The 19,526-nt window shown below is 40.8% G+C and overlaps 1 protein-coding gene across 11 annotated transcripts in view; it reads right to left on the bottom strand.

Annotated features, from left to right (window-relative positions):
• The window catches only part of DNAH14 (dynein axonemal heavy chain 14), a 133,012-nt gene that overhangs the window by 15,786 nt on the left and 97,700 nt on the right, over window positions 1–19,526 (bottom strand). For 8 of the 11 annotated variants that reach the window (XR_013836858.1, XM_079969138.1, XM_079969136.1 and 5 more), the window contains 14 exons: window positions 18,824–18,918; window positions 17,768–17,927; window positions 14,761–14,892; window positions 13,603–13,698; window positions 11,522–11,662; window positions 10,689–10,904; window positions 10,005–10,232; window positions 7,767–7,888; window positions 7,141–7,385; window positions 5,956–6,395; window positions 5,668–5,863; window positions 3,833–4,042; window positions 2,668–2,765; window positions 1,015–1,174 (listed from right to left, as the gene is read on the bottom strand). Coding sequence is in view for 9 of the 11 variants with exons in the window: in XM_079969138.1 (XP_079825264.1) it covers window positions 1,015–1,174; window positions 2,668–2,765; window positions 3,833–4,042; window positions 5,668–5,863; window positions 5,956–6,395; window positions 7,141–7,385; window positions 7,767–7,888; window positions 10,005–10,232; window positions 10,689–10,904; window positions 11,522–11,662; window positions 13,603–13,698; window positions 14,761–14,892; window positions 17,768–17,927; window positions 18,824–18,918 (2,539 nt within the window). In the remaining 2 variants the exon portion in view is untranslated. Of the gene's footprint in view, window positions 1–1,013; window positions 1,175–2,667; window positions 2,766–3,826; window positions 4,043–5,667; window positions 5,864–5,955; window positions 6,396–7,140; window positions 7,386–7,766; window positions 7,889–10,004; window positions 10,233–10,688; window positions 10,905–11,521; window positions 11,663–13,602; window positions 13,699–14,760; window positions 14,893–17,767; window positions 17,928–18,823; window positions 18,919–19,526 lie in introns of those variants that run through there. The other 3 variants (XM_079969140.1, XR_013836859.1, XM_079969137.1) reach the window with 3 other exon arrangements.

Raw genomic sequence — 19,526 nt, 5'->3', positions numbered from 1 at the left:
GGCTGTTGTGCACAAATTTACGGTGCACACTTACTTGGAAATAATAGACCCCAGTGGGAAATATCTGTGTAAACATGAACATGATTCTGCTGTAGAAACTAAGTAGGGTAACACAGAGGCATGGGCCATCTATAAAACAAATAAACTTTTTCCTATATACATAAAAATGTAAGGCAGTTGTCATGCTGTAGTTTGCATGGCCATCAACAGGCAGCCACACAAAATACAGCTTGACAACAGAATAGCAGGCAGGCAAGGGAGAGAGCAAGCAAGCAGTGTGGGCAGCAGGTGGCCAAGGTGAGCTATTTAATGGAGCGGTGAGGCACTTTGGCAAACCACTATCTGAAGCACCTCTCCCTCCTTTAAATGGGCTGGGGTCTGGGGTGAACTGTGGGGGTGCTTGGAGGGAGCTGGCAGGGGAAGTTTGGGAGAGCAGGGAGGGGTTGGGTGAGGTGTAAAGAAAGAAGAGTTTGCTCAGGTATAAAGGGAGCAGGGATTGGCCAGGTGTCAAGTAAGGTGGTTGGCAAAGGGATTGGCAGGGTTGCCAAGTGGAGCAAGCAGGGTCAGCAGCGCATGGTATACTCATATAAATATAGAGAAGGGCAAAGCAATCAAACCCACCCCCTTTTACAGGACTGGCGAGGGGGTTGGATTAGATAGAAGTGACCCTCTGCCCAACTCTCCCAGTTTAGCTGGGCTCCCACTGGCCACTAAATTTGCAAGTGGGTGCAGTGTTCTGAGAGTAGGGCTGAACTGCCCCAGGATCTGCTGGATCTCAAGTGTCTCTTACTGCCATAATGTGAAGGCACTGTGTCAGACTGAAGCTGACGAAGTATTTGGGTCCAGATTTGGCCAGATTGTCCTCCCCTTCTTCCACTGCAGTCTTCGTGTGTGGCAAGCCTGTGAATGTATTGGTGACCCTGCTACTCTGCAAAGCCACATGGGGGGGCATGTTAGGATTGTACCCTAATTCATAAAGCAGTTTTTGCATACTCATCCTTTATAAAGGCTCACCTTGAGTATGAATGAGAATTATTGGAGTTATGGCATTAGATTCTTCTTCATATACTGCTTTCAAATTAATTCCTCCAATCTGAAGATAGTAATTCCCCAATTTCTCAGCTACAAATGCATGTACTGCACTAGTTAAGCTTTCTAACCGAAGAACTTTTATCTATAAAAATAAAATAAAATGATAATATCACTGAATTCATGAACGATATGATTTAGCAAAGTGCAGCACCTTTAAATTCCATTAAGTTCATTGTGAAAGCACAGCACATAAATCTCTCTCTCCCGTTGAAATACATGCAACTTAAATGTGCTTAACTGTGATTGGATTGCATCTGAATTCCTTAAAACTATCACTTCCTTAATTGCTGTGAGGGACTTTGTGCCCTCAAAAGCTAAAAATATTTGCAAACAGAAGCTAAACATAAAGTGATCCCTATTGACTAGATTCCACTAACAAGTACTGCAACATATAAACATAGGAGCAACCTACAGGATCAGGCCATTGGGCCATCTAGTCTGGTATCTTGCTCTTACAGCAGTGACCAGGTGCCTGTGGGAAACCGGCAAGCAAGATCTGAACAGAATAACATTCTCCCCTCCTGTGGTTTTCAGCAACTGGTACAGTGGAACCTCGGTTGTCGAATGTAATCCATTCCGGAAGACTGTTCGACTTCCGAAACATTCAACAGCCGAGGTGCAATTGCCAGTCAGCAAATCCCTTTTTTAAAAAATGGGAGAAACGCTCCTCAGAAGCCATTCAACTTTCAAGGCGTGTTTGAAAACAGAAGCATTCACTTCCGGGTCGTTGTTGTTCGGGTTCCAAATTGTTCGGCTGATGAAGTTTTCGACAACTGAGGTTCCACTGTGTTCAGAAGCATCACAAGTCTGGCCTCTAACTGTTGAGGCAGAGCGCAGCCATCTTGGCTAATAGGTATCAATAGGCCTCTCCCTCATGAATTTGTTGAATCTTCTTTTAAAACCATCCAAGCTGGAGGGCAAGCTGCCTCCATAGTTTAACTAAACTGTGAGAACAAGTACTTTATTTTACCTGTCTTGAAACTTCCAACATTTAGCTTCATTGGATGTTCACAAGTTCTAATGTTACACGAGAGGGAGAAAAAACTTTTTTCTATGCACTTTCTCCATGGCATGCATAGTTTTATAAACTTATATCATGTCACATCTTACTTGACTTTTCTCTAACACTGCAATCTTTAAAAGATGAAACCTCTGCAAGGACATCTCCTAGTGCAATTGAACTTGCCCCCCTTCTCCTTCTTTGTGCACCTCCCAGATGGCTCTGGGGGAGACATGTGAACCCCCAGAACAGCATGTGGAAGGAGGGGGAAAACATTCTGTTGAGCAAGGAGAAATCCTTGCACTGATGGAGCATTTGCTACAGCACAATATTGAAATCCTCCCAAAAGATACCAAGTTGTATTCAATGTATCACTAAAGTGAATGATCTGTCAACACATAGATTTCTTCTTGTGTAATAAAACATTCTCCACCTCTTCTCCCCCATTCCTCCCACCAAATCTGTTCTAGAGTGTTTCAGAGGAGATTTGGGAATAGTGGGTGGGTGGTGGTGGAATAAAATCCCATTGTGCTAGCAAGAATTTAGCTGAATACTTCCCACTTGATTTTACTTACCAAAATAAGTCTTTCGAATGCAGAAAGTTTCTCCCAAGGGAAAATTAAAAGTCCACTCTTCTGATCATCACTTTCTCTCAGTACTTCTAATTTTGGGTCTGTAAGAGATTAAATAGTAATTTACAACATTACTGAAACTTTGAAACAGTTGAAACCATATAAAAATGTTGCAACAAATTTGTAACTTTTATACAGCCATATAATTGAATAACATAACTGTCAGGATAAAAGTGAAGTGTGGTAGTTCTCAAACATTTTGCTGAGCTACACTTTCAGAATAAAAATTTGGTCATACCACACCAATTTTTAAATTGGTAGGAAATACACTGGCAAACAAAAAGAGACAACTCTTAGCAGTACTTGATTTATAACATAGAGTACAACTACCTTATAATATGACCATGGGACATCCAGAAAGTATAAAACAATGCAGCTACATAAAAACATGAACCATTCTCCAAATATAATTATAAACGAGCCTCTTACACATGTACCTTATGTATACAAACTCAGTGAGAGGTGTGAGCTTGCTTTAGTTGGGTAATCTCATTTATATTAGGTCTAATTTGAGACAAACAAACTCTCAAATCATCCACACAAATAAGCCTTTCTCTTCTCTGATCTTTCATATTTGTCAGCATTGTAAATCTCTGTTCACAACAATAGAACTGTAGAATAGCTATTGCTCTTGAAGAGAGGAGTAGAAACAACTGGCTGGGAAGCCAGAGGGTCAGAGCGATGCTTGATTTCTGTCTGAATTCAAGGCAAGCAAGACCCTAATACTGTTGACTCCTCCACTGGAGGCTCAGGTTGTATATATGTGTAAATAAAGACATCACAATCTCTGATGTAACCCTATTCCAAAGGAAACATGAACCCCAGGTAAACGCCAGAAACCCCTGGAATCTCACACCACTCAAGAGATTGGGGTGGCATGCAACATTATAAAAGCCTTTTGTGGACTGGAGTCTCACTACATCAGATGCATGGATTGTGATTCTAAGTTGTCAGGTGCAAATTTCCAATGCTCTCTCATCCAAAGGAAACTAACCCCAGGAGCATTGCTTCTTCAATTTTTCATGGTTTGGGGACACAGGGAGTGTTTTCAACAATAGGTTAGAAAGGCATGCTGAAAATCAACACATAGTTTTACATCAACACTTACCTTGCGTTGGTGACACTGGTCTATAGCTTGTACTGATCAAATAATATACATTCTGACTATTTAGAAAAGCTCTCCATTGCTGAGAATTTGTTGAAAGGGAATCACACAACAGGCTGAATGCTGGCATGTGAGTGCTCATGTACCTGCATTCTTTCCACATCATGTCAGTAATCCAATGGAGTGGAGGAGTTTTCTTGAATGCACGTGAACCTAATTGAGGAATAATAATTATATTATACATTTAATTAGTGTACATATCTACTTTTGAGATTTGCAGTCCTGGAATGCCTTAAAGTTCAATGGAATTAAATCAGGCCTGCTCTCAGATAAATGGGTATAGGATTGCAGCCCTAGAGGAAGTTGTTTCTACTCAGAAATTGGCTGTACACAATATAACAGTATTCCATTGATATTACTTCCATTTTGTTTAAACTTTTGTCAAAAACTACATCACAATAGGGAAGATTCTAACACTTGTTAAATTCAGAATTTAAGTGCAATAGTTCCTTAGTAATTCACCCCAAATCTTTATAACTATTCTTAAAATAATTACAATCACTATAAATGGAGGTGTCTGTCTACATGTGTCTCCAGACTGTCTGTATTTTGAAGGAAAGATTCATACCTGGAAATTTAGGTTTTCACAATTAAAGTGGATTAAATCACTCTATCAGCCTAGTACGACAATTTCTTTAAAAAGAAGCAGACTTTTTGGTGTTAGGATCAATGAAAGATCAATGGGGTGGGGAAACATCCACAAGCACATCAGAATGAATGCTTAAAAAATACCAGATATAATCTAATCTCTATGTGAGATTTGTGTAAGGAATTAACGATAGCTCAATACAGTATATTGGAGGAGGTCCACAACTACTTTTTTGGTAGCTTGTCCTATGGTCCTCTAACTGTTGTTTTTTAGTTCATGGATGGCAGGAGTGCCAAGTATAGGGGGTCCTGGGGGCTCAAGCATCCTCAAAAAGTTTGTTCTGGGTGCTCAGCACCCACACCGCAGGGCCCCTGACACAACTTCTGGTGCCTCGCAAAGCACCAGAAGTCACATCTGAGGCATTGTGAAACCTCAGGTATGCTGTCCAAGGCCTTACAAGACCTCGAACCGGAACTCAGGTTCTGAGGCCATGGGGTACATGACATCATGACGTCACATCACAGTGTGTGCTGGGCAACCATAACCTGGGGCCCAAGTGTTTCTTCCATCCCCACAAGTCCATGATTTCTGCATTGCAGGAGGTTGGACCAAGTGACCCTTTGGGACCTTCCATCTCTACAGTTCTACCCATTGAAGTGCCTTTACTTGAGTTTAGAAATTAGAAAAGGGCATGCCTAATTAGTACATCTTTAAAAAATGAAAAACAGATTTTTTTCCTTAGATTTTTCAGTTTCCATCATTGCCAAATTTCATTCTCACTTGTAGAGACAGGAAAAAAAATCTGTGTTTGTAGTATAACAGATCTAAAGAATCTCTAATGTGAGGGAACAATGGAAATTTTAAAGATATTGCACTGGACTCAGGCTACCCGTGGGCAGAAGCTGCCTGTGGGAAGTTCTATTTGAAGAAGGGGTATAAGTGGCGATTTGCCGTTTTGTGCTCCCTGAAAAGGTACTCTGAAGCATTAGAGGACCCTCCAAACATAATGGGGGCGGTGCTGGGGACTGCAGGGGAAACAGCATATATCAATTATCTCCTATTGGGAGTTTCCACGGATGTGTCTTTTCTGTAAGTAAAAGGAGCTGTTTTAGAAATGGCAAGTCTATTTCTGAGAGGTGCCTGAGAGTACAATTTGACCTTTACATTTACTGAATGTGGCCTTCTTTACCAGTAGTCTCAGAGTCCTGCGTGTCCATAATATTTGCCATTATGCTAGACTGAAGGAAGAAGTTCCACTGATTCTCTGGTATAAATCCAAGCTTGTTAGTAAATAGATTTCCATCATACTTATTTTTCATAATTGCTGTACACATCAGAAAAGCAAAGCATAGCTGATTCTCACTGAACAGAGCTGAAGAAACTCTCTGTTGAATAAGAAATTTAATAAAAACACATTATATTTTACAGATACTAGTATTAGCCAAAAATCATTTGTGTAATAAATTCAGGTACACACCTTATAAACATTTTTTGTTAATTTCTCTATTATAGCATTAATATGTCCTTGGAAATTGACTGCGATACTCTCTATTTCGTTCTCATCTTCTCTGGCGGGAAGTGTCTCTGACTGAGTCCTAAAAACTGACCGAGGCTTAAAAATTCCTGGGGCACTCAACGAAACCCCAATTTTTACTTTGAGTATGTACTCTACAGAGTCTTCAAAGATCTTACGAAACCACTCCAGGGGAAACTGATACATATAGTTGATATGAGAAAGATCTGATACTACAAAGTAGAGGATGGCGCCATGAGTTGCAATAGGAAGATAGCTTTCACGCAGTGCCTCTATTTTAACTTCTGTTGCTGCAGATGCTTCAACACGCTCAAAAATTTCTGTTGAGGTAATTTTAGATCTTTGCAAATTGTCAATAAGGTCTCCATCATCTAGAATATGTCCTACAATTTAAAGGAAGTTTACTTCATTTGTGGTGTAGAAATAAATCAAATAATGCATTATTGATTAAATATCCACTCTTCTGTAAAAAAATTTTTAAATAAACTGGACTGTAATTGTGGATAAATCTAGTAAAAGAAACAAGGAACTTTTATGCTGCCCTTTAGTTACAGTATCTCCCAGTATGGCTAAAGTAAAATCCATAACAATAATAAGCAGGGTGAACAAGAACATCAATTAAATTAAATTTAGCAAATCAGAACAACACAACTATCAGATTAAACTGAACACAGATGACAAGGCCTGGGCAAGAACAAAAGGTCCAAATTTGTTGCTAGTTACTACTGCCCTAATATCTAAAGGCAGGAGGGGTTGGAATAGGGCCTCTGGGTTGATTTCAGTATTTGGCCAGGTTTGTGTGAGAGGTGGTCCTTTAATTACAATTAGAATGGTTTACAATTTAATTTGCACAGCAATTTATACAAGTAACTAAACAGAGCACTGTTTTAGACCCATGAGATAGATTAGGTTGAGAGCTTCATAGATGAGTGGGAATCTGAACCAGAACATCCAAACTAACATTCTAACCTCTGCCTGACACACGGAAATCGTTGCAGATTACCTTATCCATGTCATTTCATATAAAAAACAATTCATTTAATTTGTAACTTATTTAGTTACAGGTGCCTATAATTTGTTCAAAACATATGGATGACATTTCAAGGATTTCTATACATTTTTCATTACCATCTGTTTTTTGGAGAAGCCTAAGTGACTTCTGTTCCAGTTCACGAAGTGTTATTAGGTCAGCAGATATGCTTTCTAGCAACTCACAACGCCGGTGTTCAACCTCTGGTTTCTCCTTAATTAGAACAGCAGATAAAAGCTGATCTTGCAAACCTTCAAAGGTTACAGTGAAATTTATCATTGTCACAATACTGCATATTGCTGGCAGAAAATGGGGGTTGGGTTTTTGTGTTGTCAAGTATAATCTGAAACAATAATTAACAATAACATCAGGTGTGAGGCAAGTAAAGACATAGCTGAGTCAAACAAATATAGCTAATTTAAAATATAGTTAGTTTCAATTTACATAAGTAAAAAATTATATAGTTGTACCTCGGTTTAAGAACAGTCCTTAATACGAATGATTCGGTTTATGAACTCCGCAAAACCAGAAGGAGTGTCCCAGTTTGAGAACTTTACCTCGGTCTAAGAACGGAATCCAAACAGTGGAAGGGCACTGGTGGCGGGAGGCCTCATTAGGGAAAGCGTGCCTTGGTTTAAGAATGGTTTTGGTTTAAGAACAGACTTCCGGAACGGATTAAGTTCGTAAACAGAGGTACCACTGTATCACAGAAAAGAACAGTTACCTGAAATTTTGGTTGCACTCAATTTCAGAATCTCCTATTCTAATGAAGTCTTGCCCTGATTTGTTGTAGATTTCCTTTTTTAATATTGGCTTCATATTTGAATCCAGTGTTTCACTGAAATCCTACAAAGCACAAAACCAGGTGCTTAAACCTGAAATGCAGTATGTGAGGGTGTTGACATCATAACTGGATTTATCCCCTCGATCAGAAAACCCTTGCCCACCCATCTTTTTCACCTTCTTAGGATGAGGGGACAGGGCAGGCTACGTTTGCCCCACAGCAGGCAGTGAGAATGAGAGGACAAGATGAAAGATGTGAACAGGGAGGTGTAGCAGCTGCAGAACAATCTGCAGTTTGCAGATCCAGGCAGAAGACATTGCGTGGACAGGCGGAGTCCCCAGATCCCGAGCGGTCCCCCCCCCCCCGTCATGTGGAATAACGAGTCAAGACAACATGCTATGGGATTAAATTGGCCACAACTTTATTAAATTTCAAATGTGGGTAGACCTTGGCTCAGGCATTGGGCGTTCTCCCTCCCCAGTCCCCAGCCGGGGACCTAGGGAGCATCAGGGTTATCCAGTGTGTGTGTGGGGGGGATGGGCTGGCTCTGGAGAAATAAGTTCAAGCAGAGATAGCCGCCCCCGTTATGCTGCCGCTGCAAGGGAGAGCAATGACGACCTTTCGGCATACGGTCAAAGCCTCCCTTCAGAAACCCCTTTAACGGGGAACCCTGGTATCGCCGCCACAAAGAGGAAGATGGACTAAAGGATTCCGCCCAAGGCCTGATACCGCCAAAGTTGTGACGTTTTGCTACGGGAAAGGCGAAACCTGCCAATGCAGGGAAATTCCTTTCCAGCCCTTTAACAGCGACCTTAACATAGCAGCGCCCGCATACCTGTGAAGAAAAGTTAACCTGCAAAATAAGACATTAACTGAGGGTGGGTAGGGTGGGAGAAGCTCTGGAGCCAAGTGAGGATTCCCAGGTAAGATCCTCCCTCTATTGTGTGGGCAGGTAATCCCTCCCCTACCTGGCCTGGTCTCCTTGGCAAAGCTTCCCCCAGGTGGGATTGGACAACTGACTGAGGTAGGCGGAGACCTCCAGGTATCCCACCTGAGGGAAGGCAAGCCAAGCCTATGCTGATGGAGCCGCTCCAGATCCAGGGGCTGCGTGCATCCACGCAAAGGGCGCCCCCCGTTTTAAGCGGGGAGCGGTCATTCCTGTTTAGGTATGACACTTCCTACTGGAGAAATGAGGCAGAATCTTCTCAATCCTTTTGTCTCTTCTCCAAGTGGAGGGGTCATCACTGTAGGCAGATTGACTGACAGAGCGAACAATTTATTAACTACTAACCAGCCTTTCTCAACCTTGGGTCCCCAGATGTTTTGGGACTACAACTCCCATCATCCTTGACCACTGGTCCTGTTTGCTAGGGATCATGGGAATTGTAGGCCAAAACATCTGGGGACCAAAGGTTGAGAACCACTGTGCTAATCAATGGGAAGATGGAACGCTAACCCTAACAGGTAAACTAAAAGGACTGTAGAACAGACAACCAGAAAGAAATATTCCAGATTGACAAACCTACAACCACCTATGTAAACCAGAACCTTTTAGCCTTCAGGCAGTCAAACAGAAAAGTTCTGGGGTAGGATAGATCACCAGCCCCTGAATCACCAAGGAGTCACCAAGGGGACAACACCATCAGATTGACAAGGTCCAGGAGCCAATGAAGGACCACCAATGAAGGGCCTCCAAAATTACCTTGGCCTAGAAGCAGCAGATTTTCTGGATGGTTTGATCAAGAAGACTGAAGCAAGGAAAGGCATAGAGCAAACCCTGAGGCCAATTCACCCCCAGGCAATCCACACTCCTGCCCCCAGACATGGAAACTGAGACACAAAGGTGTCTAACTAAGCACTGTACTTGGAGGCAAACAGATCCACAACTGGCTGACCCATCTGCCGAACTGGCTGCTGAAAAACTTAATTGCCATTCTGCCTCACTGATTGCTATGTGGCTAAACCAGTGGTTGTTAACCTCTGCCAGATGTCCCATTTTCAAGCTGAGCCCATGTCAACAGTTTGTCAGTTTCCACCATCAATGCCTTTGAATAGGATCCTTGTTGATTGGCATAGTAAGTATAAGCTTGTATCTAGCATTGCTCAGGAATTCTAAGACACCCCCCCGACCAGTTTATATAACAGTTGAGTGATCAGACGCAGTGGAAGCTGAACTACCTGTAGTAAGACTGATTCACCAAGACGCATAGAGTTTTCAAGTGTTCTAAAATAATGAGCATCCGTAACACGAATTTGGCGTAGTTTACCACTCATTTGACTTATCCATTTGTACGCTTGTCTTTCTGGATCAATTAGCAAAGGATAACGTTGTCCATACATAATATGTATAGCATTTTCTGTAGAGTACTGGTCAAGTGGCAAGCCTGCATTTTGCCACTTGCGAACCTGTAAATCATCAATTTTTAATACTTAAAGACTATTATCAACAATAATATTTGTTCCACAAATGATTTGAGTGATTCTGAATAATAACAAAAGAAGTATGATCGCTTGAATAAATCCCAAAAGATAATATAAATGGCAGAGGCATACTTTGGTATTTCAAATTTCAAGGTCACACTGTGTGATACCAAAATTTGACGCCCTCCCGCCTCTTGTCTTCAATTCTGTGTATGCACTATGTTATAATTGTGAAGATCAGCTTGGCATCCAATGGGGAGGGGGCTGGTTGCACTGCCCTAAATCTACCTCTGCAAATGGGGCCTTTACCTAGTTAATTAGGTAGTGCCTCAGCCAGAAAAATTAGACTCTAAAAAAAAACCCACTCTCCTAAGAAGTCTTTTAATTTAAATTTCAAAGAAAACTTTGGAAACGTCATTCCCTCTGCCCATGCATTATTACCTCATTTTTTTCTGTCAAGCAATTTACTAGCGAATAATTTGGAGATACTAGAATATTGCTTTCTTTGCAGAGTTTCAGACAGTCATTCACTAGTTGCTGACGATATGATGCTGATAATACTCCACTATAGGCAACACACGCCGCTGAAACAAAGGCATCACCCACGATTCCCTGCAACCTTTGATCGAAATTATTAACAGATTCTTTCCAGCGTGCCTAGGATATAAAAAAAAATGTTTAGGGCCAAATATCACTGAGTACTGGACAAACTAGTTTGTTTAGAAAGTATAGCACTTGCAACATAATAAACCTATGACTTGTCAGTACGCAGCACATATTATAAATGATTTCGTAACAATATTTACACTTGTGTAGATATTTATGTTGGGAGTATAAGAAATAGTTTAGTGCTGTGGTATTTGTGAAAAATGCTCTCATTCTACATTTGAAGGTACATAAATAAGCAGTAATTTTTTTTAGCGATTCTTCTCAGCTTTGATTTTAGAATAGTCATGATTTTTCTTTCTCTGAAATTTATCAATAGCTCAGTGAACAATATACAGTACCTTGACACCTGAAAACAACCCTACAGTAGATGGTTAAATGCCTAACAACTTCATTACTCTTCCCCCCTTAATCCTAGGGCTGTGGTGTGTGGCAATGCTGGTGGAAACAGCTAGCCTCTGATAGCAAACACAGAGTATATTTCTCCACAAGAATATGGGAGGTTATATGATATGGAAAAGGACCAACAGAAAAGACAGTCTAAGACAAGTAAACAATGAAGCCTAATTTTAATTCGAGTCAAACATTAGAGCAGAAAGAAGTAATACCATTTCATCCTTCAGAGCTGTGCTTAACACAGATGCACAGTGTAAACGGCGTGTTGTTTGATCTTTTCTAGCTGCTAGCATTTCTTGCTCAGCAATACTTTCTCCAAACCTTCTTTCTAAATTTTGCTGATGTTGTTCAATCTGAGGAGTTAGAAATTAAAGGAAAATGTACTATAGTGGCATATATTGCTGCTATAGATCATACTTTTTCTTTCTAGCTCTTTCTTTCAAAACTTACATGAGGTTCTCAGTGGGTTCCTAACAAGGTACTAGACAAGATGGCAGCTACTTGCCTTCAATTCTGCTATAATTGGGTCTATACATTAAGACAGGTTGCTTATCTGTAACTGTTGTAACAGACACGTGCAATCATAGTTGTGGGTTCTGTGCAGAGCAATGCTGGGAGCTTTCTAATGCTAAGTGAAGTAGTTTGGGCAAGAAGCCCATTCCCAACCCCCTGTAAGCATGAACAAAGGAGCATAGCTCCAGCCTTTCTGGTTATAGTGGGGTGGGAGAGCTGGGGGGGGGGGGAATCACATCTGGCAACCAATGCACCACTTTGGTTTCAGATAGTCCATGGGTAGATAAGTCTAAAAAGCCCAGGACACAAACTTTCACAGCCCTCTAGCAGCTATGGTGGCTCATTTACCAGAAGTAATTTATGTCCCAGGCTTTTTAGACTCATCTATGTACTAGGGACGTGGGTGGCACTGTGGTCTAAACCACTGAGCCTATGGCTTGCCGATCGGAAGGTTGGCGGTTTGAATCCCCGTGACGGGGTGAGCTCCCATTGCTCGGTCCCTGCTCCTGCCAACCTAGCAGTTCAAAAGCATGTCAACGTGCAATTAGATAAATAGGTACCACTCCTGCGGGAAGGTAAACGGTGTTTCCAGGCACTGCTCTGGTTTCGCCAGAAGTGGCTTAGTCATGCTGGCCACATGACCCGGAAAAACTGTCTGCGGACAAACGTCAGCTCCCTCGGCCAGTAAAGCAAGATGAGCACCGCAACCCCAGAGTCGTTCGGGACTGGACAACTGTCAGGGGTCCTTTACCTTTTCACCTATGTACTATCTGAAACCAAAGTGGCCCATTGGTTGCCAGATGTGAAATACTTTGGCATTATTTTCAGCTCTCCCACCCCACTATTAGTTCCTAACAATTCACTGCAGCAGCTATAAAGGAAGCACCAGAGTAAGAGCAGGTCAAATGCAACACCTGGCACAGAGAAAGAGAATGGTGTCATGTTTCCTCACTGCAGTTCCTTCTCAAAGTCAGTGAAATGCATGGATGGGAAGAGGTAGATGGGTTGAACTAAGCACTGATAATTCAAGGAAGGGGACATGATAAAAATTCAAAAAAATCCAAAGCACCATAAGATACCATGCCTGCCTCAAATACATTTGAAGAGAGACACTGTATATAAATTATTGATGATGATTATGATTAGCAGTAGTACTGTAGCAAATTTGTAGGACTACACAGAGATCACAGAGGAGAACAAACACAACATTGTTTCCCATTCTGCTTATCTGCAATTTTCTCTGCTTGTTATCAAACAAGCTGATTATTTATTATTCCTGGTTTCTACTATTTCACCCCCTATAATACATTTCAATCTTATTTTCTTAAACGTTTTGGTATCCTTGCTAAGAAAAAAGAATTTTAAAATTTATATGTAAAAAGTGAATTATTTATTTAATACCCATATGTGAATATATCATGGGCGGGGGAATGGGTCCTAGGAAAGCTGCTCTCTTCATACAATCATTATTCATACCCACACTCCAGTCCCCAGGTGGCCTTTGTCTTCACTTATTTCACACCCTTTAGGGAAGACCGAACCTAGAGCAGATCATTCTAGATGCTCATTCCTAGGCTAGATGTATCTCTGGAAAATATCCCTTGTTGCCCTCTCACTCTGCTCCTGCTGAAATACTTTTTAACAAATAAGTAGACAGATTTTTGCCTCCATAAGATTTTTTAAAATAAAACAATATATCCCAAACTGAGACAGACACAAACTTTATGTTATTTAACAAGCAATTTAATTCTATAGTATATAACAAGTAGAATTCTTTTACCAGCACTAAACTTCTTTGTTTATCAGTCAATTTTTCATGTGCACGTTTTAGTAGCTCCTCTGCTTCAGCTACCTTCAATTGTTTTGGCTCTACAAACTATATAAGAAGATATATTTATAATTCAGCTTGAAGGAAGGAATATGGCTATACGGAACTCACTGGACAAACAGAAAAAATATTTATGTACAATACACATATGCAAATTACACATTTTGCTTCATATGATTTCATTGAAAACAAAGTTCTTTCCTCACTTTCTTATGTTTTGGCACACTTACTGATAATGTGCCATCATTACATTTCATGCTCATCTGTCCCCACCAGCTCATGATACATTGCAGACCTGACAAAATGCATAACGCAATGACTTCCTAAATTGGAGAAATTTACCTAATAGTTGCAGTGAAGACTTGGGTATGTGGGCTAGGGGATGGAGGCTCAACATAGGGATGTTTTTTCTCTGTGGCCATCCCACGTTCAGCATAAACTGTGTTATTATCTCACATGTGCTTATAAGCAAAGTTGTAATAGAATGCACCAACACACACTTCCTTACACCTAGCTGGCTAGAATAACCATAAGTAGGAGTCTGGAGAAAATGTGGCTTTTGGTGTACCTATGAGAATGGCTGTGGAGGACATAAAATAATCTATCCCCAGAGCTCAGAACATGGTGTCTGTTTCTCATCACATGGTGAGGAGCTATGGTTCCCAGTAATTTTTTTTAAAAAGAAGATACTAGTAGCCCACATAGCAGAACATCCCTATTTTCATCGGAGAAATGTTAGAGGGTATGTGCATGCATGCAAAGGCATTTCCATACTAGACTTTATTCTCTTCTCCTGTACTAATAGTCTAATTTCCCCTCTGCACTGATTTGTATACATTGTAGAATATGCATATTTATACATGCAGGAGAGAAGGCAGATTGTGGCCTGTATAATTAGAAAGTTAACGTTCAAAAGGATACAGTGGTTTTGTTTTTTAACTCCTCAAATAATTTTGGCTGAAATACATTTGCAAAACTGAGCACAAATTCCTGTTTAATTCTATTTAGAATACCCAGCGTATACAAAATGTATTTGTAAAAGTTTTTCTTATGAGGACATTATTCTAACAACTTTTTATGATGATTCAGAAACAGTAGCTGTAAAGATACCTTTTTTACAAGGTGATAGTGATCTAAGGCTAAAACCCATTGGCACATGGAGCAGCAGGCAACAGACACAAGTCCTACTTTTAAGGGGTTGAAATCAGGCATCCTTACATATTTCTTCAACTGCACAAGCACCTAAAATGAACACAGACCAGTTGTTAAAACCAATGACTTAAAACAATAATAGAGATAATACAGCTGCAAATAAAACGTTTTAAGTGTGTTTTAAGTGCAATATACAATGTGACACTAGGTGGCAATGCTGAGCCTTATGGAAAATTTCATGTAGTTTTAAAAATGCTTTTAAAAAAACAGTGCGTAGCGAATAGGAGCAGGGATGTCATCAAATATTATAGGATGGAGGTGAAATTGTCTAACAGCTCTGGAGGAGCTTTAAAAAGAAACAATTTCAAAAAAAAATTGCAAGGACATTATTTGCTGACCAGTTTCGGTCAGTCCTGCTTTCATATTTTACCCAACTGAGTGACTACAACATTTAATTATTTAATGTATTTCTACCCTGCCTTCCTTCCTGCCAACCTAGCAGTTTGAAAGCATGTCAAAGTGCAAGTAGATAAATAGGTATCACTCCGGCAGGAAGGTAAACGGCATTTCCGTGTGCTGCTCTGGTTCGCCAGAAGCGGCTTAGTCATGCTGGCCACATGACTCGGAAGCTGTACACCGGCTCCCTCGGCCAATAAAGCGAGATGAGCGCCGCAACCCCAGAGTCGGTCACGACTGGACCTAATGGGCAGGGGTCCCTTTACCTTTACCTTTACCTTTACCCGACCTTCCAGGGCAAGCCCCTACAAGGTAGCATACAATAAAATATTAAAACCTAAACAATGGACAAATCATGTAATGAACATAAATAGGTAAAGGTAAAGGGACCCCTGACCATGAGGTCCAGTCGTGACCGACTCTAGGGTTGCGGCGCACATCTCGCTTTATTGGCCGAGGGAGCCAGCGTACAGCTTCCAGGTCATGTGGCCAGCATGACTAAGTCGCTTCTGGCGAACCAGAGCAGCGCACGGAAACACCGTTTACCTTCCCGCCAGAGCAGTACCTATTTATCTACTTGCACTTTGACGTGCTTTTGAACTGCTAGGTTGGCAGGAGCAGGGACCGAGCAACGGGAGCTCACCCCATCGCGGGGATTCGAACCGCCAACCTTCTGATCGGCAAGTCCTAGGCTCTATGGTTTAACCCACAGCGCCACTCACGTCCACTATGTAATGAACATAGTACCAGATAAAACTCATATTTGGGGAGTGAGGGAGGGGGGAATCATTACATCCAAGACCAGATAACTTAATGACTTTGACAGCTGATATGTCAAAAAATATTAAGTTACTTATGCTTACCAAAATCAGGTGAATACATAAGACTACATGAACTCAGGACTGGAGAGCTAATACATCCTATTATCCCACATCATTCCACACATTGGAAAAAGTTTGCCCCTTTGTTACAAAGAAGAGTGAGTATGCCATATGAGACACAGAGGAGTAGGATGCCATAATTTGTAGCACAGAACGGGGGAGTATTTTTTTGGAATACAAAACCATTTCTTCAGGCCAATTTTTAAAAACAAAAGCAGACTTTTCCAGCTGTCTTGGTTCAACTGGAATTCTAGGCATGTCTTGTGTGTGTGTTTTGGCTTTGTTCAGAGAATGACAGCATCAATGCAGTAATCAGGGATGGCCACAATGGTGCAAAACAGTGCTAATCCAAGCAAGTGTGTCACATACGGGAGGCTGTAACCGCTAATTGCTCTCTCAGAGCACCTATAATTCAGCTAAAACGAATCCTTTGTGAGTAATCCTTTAGCAAATCAAGTGTCCATTTTACATTTTTTAAATAGGTTCACATTTACCCTTTTTCAACCTGTAGAGCAAGAGCACTTTACGAAAGTAAAACTTAAGTGGTTGTACAGGAAACTATGTTAGTATGACTCAGGCTAAGCCAGGAAATATATGACATGTGCCTTTTGTTATATAATGGCATTCATATCCAGTCCAAACATTTTGTGAAAAGCCTTTTTAGTTTTATGCTGAGGTTTGCCTATCATTTCCCCCTCTAACTAGTAGCATTTATTAATTCCAATTTTTTCAGTTTTAAAACCACTCCAGAAGGCTGCTCCACACTATTTTAGATATGTTATCCAACTGAATAACCATGGGAGATGATTTCTCATTCTTTTGGAAGTTAAAGACTTTAACTTGATTCCTTCCATGCTTTTCTGCCACCACCACCCATACCCTTTGCCTCTGAACCATGCTTGTTATTTTCCTTGGGATTAATGAGGAATTCTCTACTGAGAGACCATTGTCTTTCTAAAAGGGGAAGGTTTTTCTATTCTTAAACCAGGCTAAGTGGGTTCAATGGAACCCAAATTAAAAGAGAAAAGAGGGAAACTTAAAGGAGGAGAATCACCTCAACTTTTCAGAAGTAATAGGGATCTCATTGTTACAAGAGATGACAACTTATTGTCCCAATTCATTTAGGGGCATTGAACCCCTGTCTCTCACAACAACCCATAAGTAATTGCACCTGGCTCTTGGATATAGACTTCTACCTATTTGTGAGTCTTCCACCATGTCGGTGAACATCCAACTTTGCCTCCCCAATTTACTATCAGACAGGGCAAACTTGGGATCTTAACTCTAGATAGTTTCAAATTCCTGTTTTTTCCTAACTTCATTCTTTTTAGCTCTCACAAAACCAAGACAGCCAGTACTTTGCAAGAGAACTTCCCCTTTCCTGATCGTTTCTCTTTCTTTGTAGCTTAAGATGCATTCATAGAAGGTGACCCTATACTTTTAGCCTTCTCATTTCCTATTTCTGAAATGGTAACTAAGTAAACAGACCAGGAGAATAAGAGAATTGCAGTATTAGTTTGAAATGTGCATTAAAATGACGTAGCTTATTGTTTAAGGCAATCTATCTGAAAATTCTTAGGTATACAATAGAAGAAACAAAAATAATATACACTGCATCCTTCTTTTACCTTTTCTGGTAGATTATCTTTGTCAAGATTAACCAATCTCTTTAGGAACCCAGGATCTGCAAGCAGTAATTTTGCTGTTGTCCAGTTAGGTTTCTTTTGAAGAAGAACACAAACTGCATTCATAACAGTAAGTACAAGTGGAGGAGGGCGAGCATACACTCTGTGCGATACAGAAGAAAAGTCAACTGAACAAAATGCACTAAATACCTTTTTTTGTCAAAAAAGCCCCCAACAACTTTAGTTAGAGCCAGACTACTGGACGGTGGCTTATCCTGCCTCATTAATATAGTGTGATTAACATACAGCAACATTTCACATGAAAAATCTTAACACTGGAAAATACCTTGGATAGTGTTCAAAATATTTATAATTTCATGTCAGAAATGGAACTATTGTGACTATTGACTATTGAGACATAGTAACAAAAATGAAGAAACTAGAGATAATTTGCACATTTATTTACATAAGTAAAACATTTTAAAGTTTGTTGACAGCATTCTTCACTTCTTTTCCCTTAAAAGATATATAAACCATGCCTACTTTAAATTACCACAGTAGTAGCAATGCTTACCTAAACCATAATGAATGAAGATGAACAGAAAAATGCTTTGAAATGCAGCAAATATGGGGCCACTAGATTTGTTGCCTTATCCAGCATGATCTGAAAACTGTACAGTAGTTCCTCACAAGACGAAATTAATCCATTCCGCAAGTCTATTCGTCTAGCGGTTTTTTCGTCTTGCGAAGCAAGCCCATTGATGGCTTAGAGGATTAGTGCTATTAGCACTATTAGCGGCTTAGCGGATAAGCAGATAAGCGGCTTAGCGGCTTAGAAAAAGGGGGGGGGGAAGGGGGAAAAACCCGCAGGAACTCGCAAGACATTTTCGTCTTGCGAAGCAAGCCCATAGGAAATTCGTTTTGCGAAGCACCTCCAAACGGAAAACCCTTTCGTCTAGCGGGTTTTCCGTCTTGCGAGGCATTCGTCTTGCGGGGCACCACTGTACTGATTTTTAACCAAAATCAAAAGCAAACTACAAACATGAGCAATACACTTACCTAACTTCTGCAATGTGGTTTTTGTCAAGTGCATCAAGAGCAGCGACAGCTTTTTCCAAAGTTGGCATTACAGCATTGAGCTCATCTGTTGCTTGCTATATATATAAGAAGAAAAGTTAGACTTTGATGTTTTCTTTGACAGTGTATAGCTATACAAATGCTGTTTTGTTTTCTATTCTCTGGGTATGTGCTCATATTTATAATATTTGTTTCAAGCCATGTACAGCTGAAGATGGGATTTACATATCCTAGAACCTGCAAAATTTGGGATGGAATCAGAAATTGTACTGGCTCCCATAGTCAACATCAACTATGTTATATAACAAATTTTTGTTCCTCCCCCGAGAGCATTGCCATTTTATTGGAGAGTTCAGTGTGTCTGTCATTTGTCAAGAAGCCCATTCCACTGCCTGTTCTGCTCATTACTGATAGTGGGGCAAATTTGCAGCCTGCAGGCTGAAAGAGGTACAGGGACCATGTCATACCCTACGTCATCACACACATTTCGTACCTGGTGTAGGCAGATGTCAGTGCCCTACTTAAGAGCCAGACACCTGCTCCCCTGCCCTCTTCTCTCCACGGTAGCACCTGCCCTCTTCGGTCTCTCAGTGTGATTTATTTGGTTGCTTCAGGACCAGCTAGGAATTTTTGGGCCTATCTAATCTTCACTTCGTAGGTCAGGCCTTTTTGCCTACTCTACACT

Source organism: Podarcis cretensis (genome assembly GCF_951804945.1).
Source record: "Podarcis cretensis genome assembly, chromosome: 3".
NCBI classification, from domain to species: domain Eukaryota; kingdom Metazoa; phylum Chordata; class Lepidosauria; order Squamata; family Lacertidae; genus Podarcis; species Podarcis cretensis.
This window is presented reverse-complemented; position numbering and strand designations above follow the sequence as displayed.